Source organism: Protopterus annectens, chromosome 11.part0 (assembly GCF_019279795.1).
Source record: "Protopterus annectens isolate FY-2018-M chromosome 11.part0, PAN1.0, whole genome shotgun sequence".
NCBI lineage: Eukaryota > Metazoa > Chordata > Ceratodontiformes > Protopteridae > Protopterus > Protopterus annectens.
The window spans coordinates 1,372,313,521-1,372,331,578 of NC_056745.1; the positions used below are offsets into that span (position 1 = coordinate 1,372,313,521).

Below are 18,058 nucleotides of genomic sequence, written 5' to 3' on the forward strand. Positions count from 1 at the left end.
TTGCACCGATAGAAAACAATACCCTTCCCAACCCACTTCCAAAAGATGAAACGGCCCTAAAGTGAGAAAGATAAAGATCCTATAATACATATAATAGTAGAAATGAAATGATGAAGACGAACATTCAAACTTCATATGACTAGGAGGAGATAGAATAAAATAAGTTACAGTTATGCACTTACCACAGTGTTAGATCTGGACAAGCAGGTCCATCCTTGTTAATAGCTGGATTAATGACATCAGGCAGGTCACTATCTAAAACTTTCTCAACTACTAATCCCCTCTTCTTTACCATACCGAGTACCTGTCTTTCCAGATCTTTGGTATGATGCATAAAGCAAAGAAATTTAATCACAAACTTCCAGACCAAGGCAGCGAGAGGAGGTGGAAGGTGGATGGGCATTTTAATTTAGGAAGACCTACTCATTCAGATCTACTGTAATGGTAAGTACATACATTTTGCATCTGTTATCAAAATGGCCACTCTCATTAATGACTGATTTTAAGGCGGGCCTTGTCTTTATGAAAAACTAAAAAGATTCTCTAGAATGCTTGGACTTCAGAAACTCTCCTGGAGATATGATGGCAAGCAACAAGGTGGTTTTCCAAAATCAGATATCTGAGGTAAGCTGCAGCCTCAAATGAATGGTCATTTTTTCTAGGGCATAATATAAATCTCAAGTTGGAATTAAAACCTTTCTGGATGGTCTCAAACACACCTCCCCTTTGAGAAAATGTTTAACAAACCACAGGCATACCAAAGGTGGGTTCAAAGGGAAGCAAGTTGAAGTGACTAACAGACATCTTTAAAGGAATCATTGGCCAAGCCTCAATTAAACAGTTCACTCAAGTACTGCAGAAACAGGGACATTAGTGTTCTGCTAGGGTCCTGCTTGTTGTGGCATCAGAGAGAAAATATCTTCCATTTCGATTAGTAGATTTCCTAGTGGGATGCTTCCTAACCTCCTGAGCTATGTAAAGCACAGTGTTAGTAAACTGGTGTCTGAAAGGTGAAACAACGCATCAGTCAACTCATCCAGATTGCAAGCTAAAAATTCTCCAAATATGGATGTATTAACACTCATTCTGGGGAAAGGGGGATCCAACTGCAGAAGTAGCAAATACGGTTTTGTCCTGCACATTTCTGTGAGAAGTGAGAGCCACTGTTACTCAGGCCATGCCCCTTCTCCTCGTTCCTTTCTGGATTACTCTAAAAAGTTGTGGGATTAGAGGGGAATGCAAATGGAACAGACCCACTCTTCTTAAGGAGAAAACAAACACTGCCACATGAGATGTCCTTGGGAAGGCCATTTTCAGTTGTTTGTTGCTTGCAGTGGCAAACAGGTTAATCTCTGGGAAGCTCCACTTGTGTACTAACTGGAAGAAAATACCTTTATGCAACACTCACTCACCTGGACTTACAATGAACAGATTAACTGGTCTGTCAAAGAGTTAGACAATGATGGGAAGCTATCCCCTGGTAGTCATGGCCAGCCTGCAGAAAGGAGCTTCCCCCTTGCTTATTGATGTAACATATTACTTTACTGTTCGCTTATCAGCTACAGGAACTCTAGCATCCCTAAGGCTTTCAACTTTTTTTTCCTTGTACTGGCCTTTTTTTCCCCATTTCACTTGCATACCTCTCCTTTCCTGCAATAGTAAGACCAGGTTTTGAAGGATAGCTCCTTTCATAACTTGCCAGAGGGAAGTGAAAAAGCTGTTTTACCAAATGTACAACTTTACTCTTTTACTCTGTTTGATTAAAGACTTCCACAGTGGGATTAGCAAAGAGCAGCTCCTTATGTAGTGCTATATTAAGCAGCTATATACTGCAATCCATTGAAGGGGTTGCAGCCTCAGCCAACCATGTTTTGTTATAAACCATAGCTGCCACCTTGGATGCTGCATCTACTGCCTCACAACCACACAAACGCACTGAATGAAGTGTTTTTCCATGAGTAACTGTCTAAGTTCTAGGAACCTTGCCCTCCGATTCCCATCAGAAACTTCCACAATTTTCTTCTTGATCTCTTCCAAGACTGTAATTTGATACTTGGTCATACTTGTGTTGGACAACTGATGTCACTGAAGGCCAGAGTGCCAGCTGTATAGTTCTGAAACTGGTACAACAAATTGGCTTTCCATGTCATCTGGGAGAATAAGGACAGAAGGAACCAACATAAACCCCTTTTCTGGATACACAGACACCACTATGGTCTCTGCCACACATTGGAATTTGGGGAATCCCAGGACCCTACAAAATCTATCAGGCTTCATTGGGGCAAGGAGATGGATGTCTAGGCACCTTGACGTCTACCAGAAAAACATGTCCAGTAAATCAAAATGCCTTTCCTGGCCCACTGATACCTCTAGCTTACCATTTGAAGTGCTCTTTCTCCCTTCAAAAAGCATCTCCAAACAAGATTTCCTTTGTGGTTGACAGAGGAAATTGTGTCTTCTGTGCCCGTGTCAAATCCACTGGGTCGAACATTTAGGGAGAATAATCCAATTTTTTCCACTCACACTCTAAGGAGTCATTCTCGTCCTTCTTAGGAGAGGGGTCTCTCTCTTCTCAGAAGGGACCCCTGATACAAATATCAGTTCAGGACTTGGTTGTAGGTTCTGCAATACCTGAAGGAAGACTTAGGTCAAAGAGCCATTGGTAAGGACTAGCCAGAGTGCTGGGAAGCACTGACCTGACAGATGCTTGGGGCCAGGCAACTACAGCATACCTCAGCCAGGTGATTTATGCTACAGCTTCTAAGCTCTCATAGACGGGGTCTCTGTCTTGGTGGTCCGGGCCTGGGGATGGAAAACCCAGACTTCATTATGATGAAGGATGTCTTCTCTTACAAGACAGGAGGACAGATTGTCCTTCCTTTTCAAAATCACAAAGTAGACCAGCTATAGCTATCCACAAAGGGGTTTTAGTTCAGGAACTTTATCATGGTCATCTGTTCTGTGGAAGATGCCAGTCTTCCTGGACATGACAGTCTCTAAATGAGCTTCATTAGACTGATGAAATCAGAGGTGTACGCCCAGGTGCTGTAAGGCTGTCTCAATGGGGTTACATCCTGCAGCCGTAAAAGAACATGGAACACCTCTTCCTGTCTAAGCAGTTTGGCAGGGAATACTGAATATTTCTAAGAGTCACTAATTAACCCTACAGGCCTTGACATCATGCTCAAAGGTAAACAGGCAATGAAATCCTTATGTAGAATATGTCAATCATGAAAGTCTCTTTCTTAGAGCCTAATATCTCACAGTAAGCTGCTAAATGTCTGCCTACCAAGATGATGTAAGGCTATAAACAAAAGCAAAAAGAGCAATTAAAAAATAGAAAAAAATCCCAGTTTGATATTTACCTGTACTGACCTCCAGCTAAGGATGAACAATGCCAGAAACCTGGATGCGTAAGTGATGCATGCACTGCAAACCACGGCAAGAAATATCTAGCATGGTGTAGGCAGATCTTTGTTTCATACAGGGAGCATTACTGACACCAGTGAGGGGTGGAGATCCCTCACATGTGCAGTTCAGCAACTCTGAAAGTGAGGCCTCCACTGACTGAAGATGGTAGTTAGGGTACTGCAACAGTGCTTTAAATGAAGAACATCTACAGAAACCCAGCTGTTAAATACAGAGTGAAGATTTACAGGGATAGGATAGTAGGGTGCTGAATGGCCTTTGATTAAGAGCCCCCCCCCCCCAATTAGACTTCAGTAAGGCAAACAAGACTCAAAGTCAAAATGAGGTTATGAGAATGACTCTACACTTGTGTTGCCTGGCTTTCTGTATGAACCTTGCCATCAGAAAAATTAAGGAAAGTGTAGAAATGCAGGGGGGGTTCTCTTCTGGAAGACAGCATCCCTGGTATATTTCCCATTGTGAAGGGATGAGGGGAAGGAAACTGCTGCACTCAAGTGCTGCTTGTGGACGCAAAAGATCATAATGTTTCTCCGGGCAGCAGAACTTCATGCTACTGAGGAAATGGAGGACCACACATCACCTGCATCAGAAGGCAATGATTGAACCTGTGCACTAATACAATGTCCTCCCCTGGAATGTAATCTGATATCTGAATACAGCTGGTGCACATGGCCCCTTGTCATGCCCTTACTGCTTCTTGACACAAGGAGTAGAGCGGGCTCTCCCTTCCTTGCCAGTATACAAAATCACTGCCATATTTTCATAGATGACTATCACACTGTGGGATAGTGGGTAAAAAAAAAAAAGACTTGTAATATAAGGAGGACCACCCTCATTTCCAGCACAAAGATGCCAAGTACATCTAGACACCTTAGACAGTTAACCCTAGGCAATGCCCCTCATCCCAGGGCAGTGTAATTTGTGATGAATGATACTAGTAGGGTAAGGATTTGAAAATAATTGCCTGGAGTAAAATACAGCATACTCAACCAACATTTCGGATATACCCTGGATAGGTTACCCCTTACTTAGCCACTGGACTGCAGATGTGTGTCCACTATACTTGTAATGCCCAGTGAGTACTCTCTCATAATATTTTGCAAAGGGTATCATTGCAATTGTTGCTGCTGCCATCAGCACAGATCTCAACTCCTCTCCAGAATCTGGGCCAAAACCAAAAATGTTCAGGGGCAAAGGCTCCAAATTATAATATCAGTACTACAAACTCAAAGTTGACAAAATTAGAAGACAAAAAATAACACTTACTTTCTGGAATAAAAAAAAGTTTGTAACTTTAACGGTCTTTTTTTTTTTTTTTTTTTTTTAACTATGAGCCAGGACTTTTTCCTCAATAAATCTCCAATTTTAAGAGGGACAAAGCAAAATTTTGAACTAAAGTCAGGGATGTTCCTGAAAAATCAGATCAGGGACAGCTGAGAGCTATGGCCATCAGTCTCAAGGTTGTTGCATAAAGATAGGTTTTGAAAAATGATAATGGAACAATCTGGTATAACAGATGTTGAAGGGGGCAGGATCTTGTCCACAAATAAACAAGTCCCTCGTGCCCAACTGCAACCTGTGAACCTGCACAGCTGACAGGGCTCCTACCAAGGCTTTGTAGTATTCTTTGTAATGCTTAAGGACTGATACAAACTGATTAGGAACTACTGAGCAGCAATCAAACTGTTCAGTGAGGTAGCAGCTAGGAGCTAGTCAACTTAGACAGGGAAATACTTTCATCCCTTTCATCCTCTGTTTCCCTACAAATAGAGACATGCATTTGCATGGACATTATGTGAGCAGAGGCGAGAGGACCAAACAACAGAGTCCTGAACTGATAGTGTACAGGTTCCTATCCTCAAGTGTACATACCTTCTGGACTCCTCAGCTATCTTTATATGGAGGCAGAAATCTTGGAGGTCCAAAGAGCACATCCAGTCTCCTCCACCTGACAGACATAGAAGGATGGACTGCACAATAACCATTCAAAAAAAATTATTTCAGGATGAAAATGTTAAATTTAAATCCAGGAAGGGCCAGATGCAATTTCTTTCCTTTGGTACAAGAGAGAGAACCTGGAGTAGTACCCTAAATCTTTCTGCTCTGGTGGCACCTCTTGAATGGCTGTTATTTCTAAATGGTTTTAGACATTCTGCTGCTGCTCTTCTGTGAACTGATGGGATACCAAGTTAAGGAGTGAAGCCGTGTGGTAGCTGAGACTATATTTATTTACTTTATTTTACATTTGTTAACCGGGACAGTCTGACTGGACCAGGTCCATTTACGGTGGAGGCCCAGGGAGAAAAGCTCCACATATATTAACAGAAATACTAGAATTTAATACATAGTAATAAAAACTGATAACACATTATAACAGCAAAAATCCAGCTAGTAAGACATGTAAAACAGGTAGGTTACAACTCAGCAGTTGAACAGGCTAAATACATTTAGCATTGAGAGTCATTACATACATAATGTTAAAAAGAAGTACCTATCTATATTAAAGGGATAAAGAAACTATTGGAAGTAAACAACTGTATCATTTACATTAGGCACATAATAAGCCTTTCAACTTTCCACAGAGTTAAGCAGTGTTTTTACGTTATGCATGGGCAAAGCCAGGTGCTTATGAGATGTGATTTTAAAGAGTTTTTGAAGTGTGAGGTGGTGTCGATAGAGGTCAGTGATGGGGGAAGGTTGTTCCAGTTTTTAGCAACAGTGTGGGAGAATAGTGCTTTTCCAGCAGTGTTGTTAGCCCTAGAGATGCATAGAAGTGATTTGTCAATAGAGCAGAGTGTGCAATTTGTTGCATAGTAGGTAAATAGTTGACTTAGTGATGGGGTTTTATCAGGATACTTCAGAATGTTATAGGCAATAACCAGTTGGTGGTAATTTAGTAGATGAGGAAATTCTAACCATTTTAATTCCCTTAGAGCTAGACAATGATGGGATCTGCAGGTGGCGTTGGCAAACTTGGCAATATTATTATAGCATGACTAAAGTTTGTCAAGGTCATGTTCTGATATAGGTAAGAATTGGTGCTGCATACATTAGTGTGGACAAAAGGTGAGCTTGGGCTAGGGTGATCAGTGCTCAATCTGAGAGGACGTTTTTGTGTCTGTATAATGAGCCCATTTTTTGTGAACCTTTCTGATGGTTTGAGAGATATGGACATCAAAGTGAAGGTTTTTGTTGATCACAACACCGAGGAGTTTGGTATGGGCAGAAGGAGAAATAACAATACCATTTTTGGAAGTAACAGAAAAGGAAAGAGGAGCAGACTTTGACTTGTTGGGGGTAAATAAAAGCAATTTAGTTTTATTAGGGTTAAGGATGAGTTGGATATTTGTGATCCAACTTTCCACAGAGCTAAAGGATTCTTGGGTCTATTGTTGGAGAATGAAAAGAGAGAGGGCTGAGCAGATTAAAGTCGAATCATCCATATACTGTATGTGTGTGGCATGCTGGGTAGAGGTATGTAGACTGCTAGTGTAGATAGAAAAGAGAAGTGGGCCCAGTACTGAGCCTTGTGGTACGCCTATGAAGGTTGAAAGTAGAGGAGACAGTTCTAATCTGTTTGTACTGTGTGATGGCCAGCCATGCAAGTATGATGGACAGACTGCCCTAACTTCCATCCAGTCCTGAGACAGTTGGGCGAAGCCCTCATGGATTCTGCTGCAGTCCCCAGGAGGAGGACTAGATTCCTTGCCGTTACAGATTACCCTTTTCAGTGGAAATATGAATGTTCTGAAAGTTGCCACTATAATTCTGGTTCCTTTTGATCTCTGGTTGTCCTATAGATGGTTATTTTCAGATCTCTGAATCTGCTGCAGCTGGGTATGTCTAAATTAAAAATACCATGGGGTAACACAGTGTCCTTTACATGGCACATTGCAGAGTTTGAAACTATGCACCAGCAGCTGTGAGGGATTTGTCCTCCTTTTCTGTGTTCTGCAGGTGAGATTTCACTTTAGAGCCAAAAACAAAAGGAGTGGTGTCTGAAAGGGGGAGTTCACAAAAGTTGTCTTGGTGTCTTTGACAAAAAAAAAATCAGTAAGCAGTCTCAGGCTGATCTCTCAGTACTGGTGTACTAGTTTCATCTTGACCTTTGATACAGAGAAAACAGTTGCCAACTGGGAGTGCAGCTTCTGTTTAAAGGTCTGTTTAGCAAGGCTGGAACCTTTTTTTGTGGGGTACTGTTGCAATAAATGAACCAGGTTTTCTGATTTCTGACTAGCAGTTTCAATCCTTAGGAGGCCAGAGGATCCATTCTGATTTCCTTGGTACAGGGGCACAGTATCTGGGTTGTCTTACGCTACACTGGTGACCAACATTTTTATTTTCACCAGTAATGGGACCACTAAACAAGTAGGCTGGGAGATTTACAGGTCTTTTGCAATATCTTCTGCATGGTAGATACCAGATCAGTGAAGCATCCACCTCCAAGATTTCCCCGACTTTAGGATCATCTGAAGAAATGAAAGAGAATCTGTACCTTCCTCTTATCAGGAATGGGTGACTCAACTGGCAAGTTCTCTTGCTTCCTCTCACACATGCACTCTTGTCTCTTAGTGGTGACCATCTTGGTGAGGATAGTGTCTAAGGATGTCAAAGCAGGACAGTCTGGGTGTGACATCATGCAAAAACACTACATGAAACCTTGGGAACTTCTGTCCTGCTGCTGGACAAGTGAGATAGCAATGGGTCCAGCCTCAAACATACCAGACATCTGGGTGAGCGCCAATGTCTAAAGAGGAACAGATATTGGGGAAGGCAAATACTGAACTGTCTGCAATGCCACTATCAATGCTGGCACTGACAACGGTTCCAACAATGAAAAGGAAAGTCCTGACCATCTTGATGTTTACCTCTGACCCTTAAAAGAGAGCACCAACTTGGCAATGACATGCTCAGGACTATGCAGAACAGAAGATTCTAGCCATAACAGGTTTTCTGGTCCTGCACAACTTTCCAAATTCTGTTTCACTATCCTTCCAAGTCACATTCAAGCAATTTTACCAAAGTCCAATAAATCTGCAGTCAGAAATAGAAACATTATATTGACATAATTTTTTTTATTAACTCTGTTTAAATATCAAAAGTAACTCTGATATAATTAAGTGCCAAATAAGTTAAAGAAAATAAAAGAAATCCTGAAACTACAGATGTCCTGCTAGAAGGGCTGTCGCCACAGCTACGCCCAAGTCCACCTATATACCACTAAGGTGCTCTTTAGCTCAAAGAGAAAAAAAATAGACAAGCCTATTAAATTTCACAAGAGTGACTCTTTTTAAAATATTAAAATGTACCTTTTCTCTGAGTCAGGTCAGTATAACTCAGGTCTGCTGCCTATAGGGATAAAGAGCCCCGATAATCCAAGTCAGAATAGCAGCTTGAATGATGGAACTATCAGATGGAAGCAAGTGTCAGACAAAGGTTTACCCATCCTGGGGGGAGAATTTCATTAGACCAATCTCCACTATGCAAGTGAAGGCCTGCATACCACTAAAAAGCCTGAGTTCAAGGGAATGGGCTTTGTAATCCCTAAGCTGATTATAACGCTCATGAACATGTGGATGAAAGCAAGCACATGCAGAAGGAAGGTGTAGGATGACCTGTGGTGATGCATGTAGTTAACCTTCAGCCACCAGGGGCAAAGTTAGGACCTTAACAGGCACACACTTATTGCTAGAATGGTGGCAGGGGCATAAACCTGATTGACTGTCAGCTCTCACTGCAGTATGGGGAACAACTGGGCAATTATGGAGAACACTGGACTACAGTAGTGTGTTTGGATATTGCTTAGAATGTTACGGCATTAGCACACTGACAGCAGCTCACTGCTGCTGTAACAAGCTAAACCTTATGAAAAACAATATTTTACAAAAAGTCATGTCAGAAAAAAAAAACAGCAAACAAGTTAAAAAATCAGTAGCTACGCTAAGCAAACCTTCACTTGAAACACTAACAAACATTTCCATGGTTGTGCGCTTCTACAGAATGACCTTGATATTGCCCTATACCTCATAAAATGCTTGATTTTCTGGTAAACCATTGAAAATTACAGTCAGTCAATGTCAGAAATTAGAACGTTCTAGTTCAGAAAGTGTGTGTTCATTGTGAAGCCTGTTGTTCTATTGACTTTTAATGTCTGTGATTTTGCCTCCTACTTTTTTGCCTTGTCCCTCCTGAAATTTTCGGTTTTCTGAGTAATAACCAAGGAATACAGTCAGTCTGTAGTGACAGACATTAAAGTTTAATACTCATTAATGTCCGTAAAATGCAAGATGATGTTCTGCTAACTTTAACTGGATTAAATAAAAGCTTCAAAGTGTTATATTGATGTTGGTAGTAACACAAGCAATACTGGTATCTTCATTCTTGAACGCAGATTAAGCATGGTCCAGTATTCTCCATTACCGTCAACAAATTACCTCAAAACTAAAAGTAGGAAGCTTTGTGGCTAGTAGGTGAGAAGAGAAAAAGATCAAAGGAAAAAAGTCATACAAGTACCAAATATGCAAATTCTGTAACATTAGTCATAATATAAATGCATACTAGGAATTTTATGTATTTTCAGGTACTCTCATAGGAGAGATAAGAATAGCAGAGTGTTGGGGAAGGAATATGTTTGTATCATCCATCAATGAATACAAATAACACATTTAGCTTTTAATGTTAGTGATGTAAACAGTCAGGAGTTATAAGTAAAGTAATCACATAAACGACCCACAGGTTATGTAGTATTAATGTCCTGGATGAGTTTTATACACTGCAACCTTTTGTAATGCTTTATGTGTGCTGCATTTTTGTCTAACAAAATTAAACATCAAGGCAAATACATCAATACAGTGAAACATTCATTCTTTAGCAACAGGACTCTGATTCTAAAACATTCCACAACAATGAAGGGATTAACTTGACAAATACAAACTCAAATAATAAAGACCAGTATCAACAATGCTGTAAAGAGCATGATGAATGCAAAATGTGCAGTATAAGACGATCTAATGTATCTGTAATTAACAGTAACATGAAGACTACATAATAAATCAAATGCTTTTTAAACTTTGTGGATGACATAGTATAATTAAAATTATATTGTACATTATAAATCAGTCACTGTTAAAAAAAATTAGAGAACCACCCCCCATTATCACTCGGCAAATGAAAAAACATGCCACCCACATCCAAATATATACACACACACATTATATATATATATATATATATATATATATATATATATATATGTGTGTGTGTGTGTGTGTGATATATGCACGTGTGTGTGTGTGTGTGTGTGTGTGTGTGTGTGTGTGTGTGTGTATAGACACACATACTTTCTCTTTCTATATATATACAGATATAATATACATATAGAGTAGACCCTTATATCCTCAGTTTCATACAAGTACTTAGTCATACTTTTGATTACTAACTTAACAAAAGCAAATCTTGCCACACATGAACCACAACAGTTTTTTTCTTTTTTTTCTACATGAATTTAAAAGACGTGCTATTTACCTCTTCTTCAATATGATGATGCCTAAAATCATGTTAGCGATTAGTGACCCCTGGGTGTGGAAAGAAAAAAAAAAAAAAGAGAGAGGTCAACCAAAAAAAAATTATGTTTTTTTATTTAATTACTAATACACTCCCCAAATGTCTGTTTAGCATCCTTCTGCTCTAGGTAAGTAACAGCATGGCAAAACATTTCTAAACAGTATCTGGGAGTCACTTATTACAATTCTTCCACTACTAGGTCGATGACAGTCACTTGGAATGTTTCCTTCAGTGATGATATTGCTCTAAAACTGCATTCATCCATCCGCTGCTGAGACAAATATGACTCTTACAGTGATTCTGTGATCATCGTTCTCTCTCTGATAGACAAACAGACCCAGACTCAGGCCTCATGATTGCCAATGGACAACTTAGAGTCACCAGACCACCTACCAAATGTTTTTGGAAAACTGGAGTAACCCCATATGAACACAAGGAGGAAATGCAGAATCCACACAGAACGCACTTTAACAGAGAACTTAACCAGAGAACATTTTGCTGTGAGACAACAGTGCTACTCTCTGTGCCACCCTAAAACTGTATACATGCTTCAAATCTGAAGATTACAATAACCCACTTCATAAAGAGCATCGCATCAATAAAAAGTGTTACAAAAACATTAAAAATAAAGAGTAAAAACTGAATACACTAATTAAACTTCATTTCAGAAAACTGACCTTGTTTGGGTCTACATAAGAGACACACAACAGTCACAGGGGCCTGCAAGAACGTTAAGGAAGCAACCTCCTTACCTCTTGTATGTCTGAAATAGCCCATTTTAGCTCAGTCTCCTACTGCAGTTGCATTTTAAGATGAGCCAAGTAGTAATCTGGACAGTAGCAAAATAAAATACACATACAGTCTGTTTTCCATGGCAATGGTACATTTTTTTGGTACAACACATCAATAGATCAACGTGGTGTATTAACCAATGTCAAGATTACTGGGGATATGATTTATACTCTAACCACAGCTCCCCATTGAAATGTCAGCACTCGAAATGCCGAAAAGCACTCTTCTCCTTTAAACTTCTTTTTGCAGGGGTGGCTAGACTCCCTGTACCCCCCCCCCCGAATGTATACATATCAACTTCAAGACTGCCGTGCCTTGAAGAAAAGGGAATATTCTGAGAAATGGCATCTTGGACTTACTATATGTAAGTTTATTCTTTCAGCCATTCAGTGTCTGTATTTTGGAATTTATGCTAGCAGGTCCCGACATTTCAAATGGTTACCTCTAACAGTTAGAACAGACATTAGTGTTGTGGCCCTGCAGATAAGAAAGCATAATGTCCTCAGACAACTTTACAATATGCTCCCAAAATGTATTGTCAGATCACTTAGAACAGGTTAAATCCAATCAAATGAATCACATTATATCTTTACCCTTCATAATGTTTTACATACTGCTGCACTGCTATCTACAGAAAATAAAATGTCAAGGCACATATATTATTAGTACAGTGCAGCACTCATTATTCAACCACAACAGGACCCCAGTTCTAAAATATTCAACAACATTTAGGGAATTAGTGCTCATTCTTTGTGGATAAATGTTAACAGAGATGATAAGAACTGCTTAAGAAATATTAACATAGTACAGCTTTTTTCAGGAACTTACCATAAATGTACAGGTTTGTAATGGATTCACTGTTGTAGCCTTCATTTTTGGGATTCTTGCCTTCAGGTAACAAGACTGCCTGGCCTTGCTTCCACAGCTCTATCCCCCTCCCGCCCCAACAAAGGCCTTGACTAACAACCTCCCACCACTTTGCAAGGATACTGATTGCAAAAGGTGTGCTAGCACAGCATCTTCAGAAAGTTCTTGCATTGGTTAAAGCCAGGTAGAAGATCCCAGGTGCAAAGCACAAATGGGCCAAATGGTAACATTCTATGCCCTACAACCTCCACAGAAATCCACAATCTCTCTTTTTAGATAGTACATTCAGCTAAAAGAGGGAGAGAGGCATGGCATGGAGATAACAGGAAGGTGCAGATGATAGGTAAGAGTGACAACAAAAATACAGAACAGACAGGAAAGCAGCAGGTAGTAGGTGGGAGGGTAAATGGACTGCAACAATGAATCTATTCAAACATCTGTACTTAGTTTCTAACAGAACTGTTACTATGTTCATGATAGTGTTCACTGTTACATTCTTCACTTATGTCAATATCTGAGGTCTGGCATAAAAAAAGGTCCCACAGGTAGGCAGGTTGAAATAACAGAAGCATGCACTTTGGCAGAGAGATAAGAAAAGCCAGTTTTGTAAAGGTCATACAGACATTCCAGGACCATAGCCTTGTGTGGGTCCAAGTTCCTGGACAGGCACTAGAAGTATCTTTTCAACTTAACTAGATAAAATCTTGTGTCTAGTTTCCTATCCTCCCTCACGATCTTGAGCACATTCTCAGAATTCATGCCCATGAAATCCAAGCTGTCAACTTTAGAGTTACCACTTTAGAGTTTAAGAGGGACACTTTGTTTCAACGTAGAAGGTTTGCATTCTAAGGTAACACTTTCCATTTTTCTCTCAACAGGAATGTAGGATAGGGGAACGGTGTTGTCTTGAGCAAAAAGAGACCATTAGAATGACTTTTGGCCATTTCTCCTTGATATTTTAGGAGTACATTAGGATCAAGGGTACAGAAGGCAGTGTGTAAAGAAACAGACCGGTGTAATTTAAACAATAGTTATCTATTCTCCAAGCATCTGCAGTTGTTGTCTTACAGCAGAACCATCTCGGCTGCATGCTTAGAGAGGAGGTAAACAGGTCTAGTTTCAGTACAACCCATATCCAGGGGTCAGGTTAAGAAAGGTATCTGTGTTTAGCATTCATTCATGAGGCTCTACTGCAGATTTGTTCAGCCTGCTTGCCAACACATTTTGTTGTGGGAGGAGGTAGGCCGCTGCCATATACAGACCAACATCTTGAACTATTTCCCAGGATTGCAATGCCAGCCTGCACAGAAGGTATGAATGAGTTCCACCTTGTTTATGAACCACATTACAATGGTGATGTCTGTCATTATCTGAAAGACTCCTTCCTTGAACATGTAGCTGAAAGCCTTCAGTGCTAAAATTACTTTGATCATTTCTTTTATATCATGCCTGTCCCATGTTCCCTGAACTTGGAGTGCGCCATGTTGGCTTGACTGAGCTTGCATTGTGCTATCCACACCATCAGACTGCTTTTTCTGATGCAAGGGAGAAGAGAGATAGTGGCATATAGGAACCTGGTGCGCTGATACAACCAGTTTAAGTACCACTGAAGTTATGCCAAGTGTAAGCAGAGTAAGAGCGCCATTAGGATACAGGATACCATGCACCCACATAGCCCAAGAAACTCCCTAATATTTGCCTTCTCCTCTTGCAAAATCTTTTGAAAGTACAGTGTCAGATGAGACACACTTTTCTCTAGAAGGCACGCTCTGTAAAAGGGGGTGTCCAGGCATGTCCGAAAAAAACATGTTCCTTGAGGAGGTCCAGTTTGATTTGTTTTTGATGATCATGAAACCCAAATCCCTTAAGCAATTAAAGGGGGAAATTCAAATCCTTGAGAAACTCCTGCACGGATTCCACTAGTATAAAGCAGTCATCCAGGTAAGAGTAAATGTGGATCACCTCTAACCTGCAACCAGCAACCACTCAAGCCAGGAATTTTGGGAAGACACTGGTTGCACTAGACAAACCAACGGGCATGGATGTGAACTGGAAACTTGTCCTCCTGCTGCAAACTCTAGGAAATCTCTGCGCTGTACGGTTATTGGGGTGTGGAAGGTATGCATATTTTAGGTCCAGAATGTCCATAAGGGCCTGAAGAGGTAGTAGCAATAGTAGTAGTGCAGAGTTACCATTCTGAAATTTGGAATTATGAAGAACTTGTTTTAGTACACATCTAGGATGGGTCTATATATGCCTTGTACGGAATATGGAGTAATACACTTATCTTCTCTCTCCAATTGGGACTTTCTCTATGGCTTTTGACAATAGCATTTCATTTAAGACTGTAGGGTTAAGCTCTAACTGATCCTTGGAAACAGAGACTGCATCTACATTTTCAAACTCTTTAGAACTGTAACTTGTAACCCTGATGAAAAATCCTAATGACCCACTTACCTTGAGTGAATATTTAAGAAAGGTAACCACGTACTTTCCAACATTGACAAAACAGGGGCAGAAGGGTGTGCTGGGTGGGGTTAAGGGAGCAAGGCAGGCTGGTTGAGTCACAGCTGATCCCTTTAGGAATCCTAACTCAAGAGGCTCCCAGTCTTCTCTTTGGTTCCTTCTTACCATTCTCTTTTAAACTTTATTTTTTCCCTTTTGCAAGATTTTTCATCCTGTTTAGTGTAAACGGACCAGTTTTAGCAGTGTAAAATCTGTTGACTTTAGGAGCTTGGGAATGAAAAATCTGTTTGACAGACTGTGAAGTCTAGTCTTTCTCCTCCAGTCTCTTGAAAACTGCTTCAGCATGAGATCCGGAGTGGAGATAATTATCCTGGGGTGCATTAAAAAGATTCTTTACATGGCCTGGAAAGGGCTGAGTCTTCAATCAGACAAGTCTCAGAAAAAAAGGCCCCGTGGCTGCCATCTTACATGATGTATCCACAGCATCAATACCACATTTCTTGGAGCATTTAGCAACCTGAGATAATGCATCACAAAGTTTAACCATCTCCCATTTCATATCCTTAGTCTGTATCCCCTCTGCTTAAGCCATCATCTTGTCCACCAGGGACTGCTGAGCAGAAGACATATGCCTCTAGCAAAATAATAGAGGAAAGGTAAACCACTTTTTTCCAAATGTGTACAGTAGTCTACTCTCCATATTGCTGGAAATATGGTTCCTGGATACAGCCATAATTATCTTGCTGGAAGCCAGGGACACCACAGCTGGATCAGCCAAAAGAAGTAATTTATGAAAATTCTTGACCCTATGGAAGTGGGCAGATTTCCTTGGTGTGTGTGTGTGTGGGGGGGGGGGGGCAGTCTGCCACCACAAGTGCATTGGTGAATACATCCTAACTGGAGGAACAGCCTACATAAGCTAGCTCATCTGCTTCTTAATTATGGGAATCAAAATCCTCAACTTGAAGTTCCATCCTTCTCTTTTTAGAAATGGATCCAAACAACTCTTATTGCTATCTTATTTCTAGTTCTCATTTTGGATTGAAATAAAGTCAAGAAAACAGTTTGTTAACAGAAGCTTGGGCAAAAGAAGGAACTTAAGAGCTGCTCAACCGCGGCCAAGGCATCGTTTTGGACTTTGGTGCTTTGTGTTTCATGGCTTTGGAAGCTATCACCCCAGAAGCTCAACTGGGAGACCCTGACATCAATCTGGTCTCCTGGAAGCTCCTTTGCTGACAAATTCCCTGGGGATCCTGTCTCCCACTTCAGTAATAAGAGCCTCCAAAACTGATGGACCCTCAGTTTCTGGAGGTGCAATCCTGTTGCCCATCCAGCAGGACATGCACAATGCCAAAGATGTAATTGATAGGAAGGTGGTTGCATCAGAGACCTCAGATAAAGGGGTGGGGGGGCCTGCAAAAGTGCCATGCCGGACTCAGGGAGACCAGAGTCATTCACAAGAAAGTCCATGGCCGCCTGATGCCTCCTTATGTCTTTAGCTGTAATGATTTTCTTCACTTAAGGTTGCTGGAGGCCTTTGTCAAAACCATGATGAATCAGAAAGTACAGTTGTGTACACTTACCATAAATGTAGATGGTCGAGTGTATTCACTGTTGCAGTGTTTACATTTGGGTAATCTTCTTGCAGGTTGCCCTCAGTCGGCCTGATTAACAAAGTCTTGGGTCCTGCGTCGGTTGCTGTCCCTTCTTCCATGACGTCAGGTCATCAGGGGTATAAAACATGCAGCAGACGGCATTACATCAGTTTTTCTTGCCCCAGATGTCAGGTGCCCCCCTAATGGGAAGCAATTAAACATAAAAGCACAAAGATATACCTCCAACAAAAAAGCAAATACATCAAAAAGGCTTTTAAGCATAGTAAAGGAAAGCAGATGTAGAGCCAAAAGAAGTTAGGGGGCAGGAGGGAGGGTAACCAGGACTGCAACAGTGAATACACTCAAACATCTACATTTATGGTAAGCATATATAACTGTACTATGTTCTTCGTGTTTCACTGCTGCAGTCATTATATTTGGGTAGATTCCCAAAGCTATGGCTGGGAGGAAAAATTTAGATAGCATTAGGGCCAGCTATAAGGCCCTGTAAGTCTGCAGTGGCAAAGCCAGCTCTGGATTTAGAGAAAATTGGCAAATGATAATGCTTGGTGAAAGTATGTACAGAACTCCAGGTAGCAGCTTCTAGGATGTCCCTGGTAGGAACACCTCTGACAAAGGCTGCAGAAGTAGATACAGCCCTGGTGGAGTGAGGTTTGATCCCCTGGGGGATAGGTTTTCCATGGTGCTTATAACAGAAATGAATGCAATGGCTTATCCATTTAGAAATGGTTTGCTTTGAAATAGCCTTCCCCTGTCCAAGTAGAATCTAAGTTGTCTGTGCACATCTAAGAAATGCAGTATCCGTTCCCCTTTGTTCTGTGGATTGGGAAAGAAGGTTGGCAAATGAATGGACTGATTAAGAGCCACACTGGATACCACCTTGGGCATGAAGGATGGATTGGTTCTGAGTGACACCCTGTCCGCATGAAAGATGATGAAAGGCTCCACTGCCATAAGGGCCTGCAATTCAGATACCCTTTTAGCTGAAGTAATTGCTAAAAGGAAAGCTGTTTTCCATGAAAGAAATTTAAAGTCTGCAGTAGCAGCTGGCTCAAATGGAGGTAGAGTGAGTTTCTCCAAGACAAAGTTAAGGTCCCAGGCTGGGGTTGGAGCTCTCCTGGGTGGTCACAAATTTTTCGCCCCTCTTAGAAACTGCTTGAGCAATGGATGAGAGAAGAGGGGAGGTTCTTTGTTATAATGAGCTGAGATGTCTGAGGAGTGGATTTTAATGGAGGAAAAAGACAGGCCCTTGTGAAGCATCGCAGTTAAGTATTGTAAAATCTGAGGTAAATTGGGCGCTGCTGTGCTCATCCCTTGAGATTGGT

The 18,058-nt window shown here is 41.0% G+C and overlaps 1 protein-coding gene across 1 annotated transcript in view; it reads right to left on the bottom strand.

Annotated features, from left to right (window-relative positions):
• Positions 1 to 18,058, bottom strand: part of SLC35B4 (solute carrier family 35 member B4) — a 534,725-nt gene that overhangs the window by 317,516 nt on the left and 199,151 nt on the right. The window contains exon 4 of the mRNA XM_044088668.1: positions 10,954 to 11,003. Coding sequence (XP_043944603.1) covers positions 10,954 to 11,003 — 50 coding nt within the window. The remainder of the gene's footprint in view (positions 1 to 10,953; positions 11,004 to 18,058) is intronic.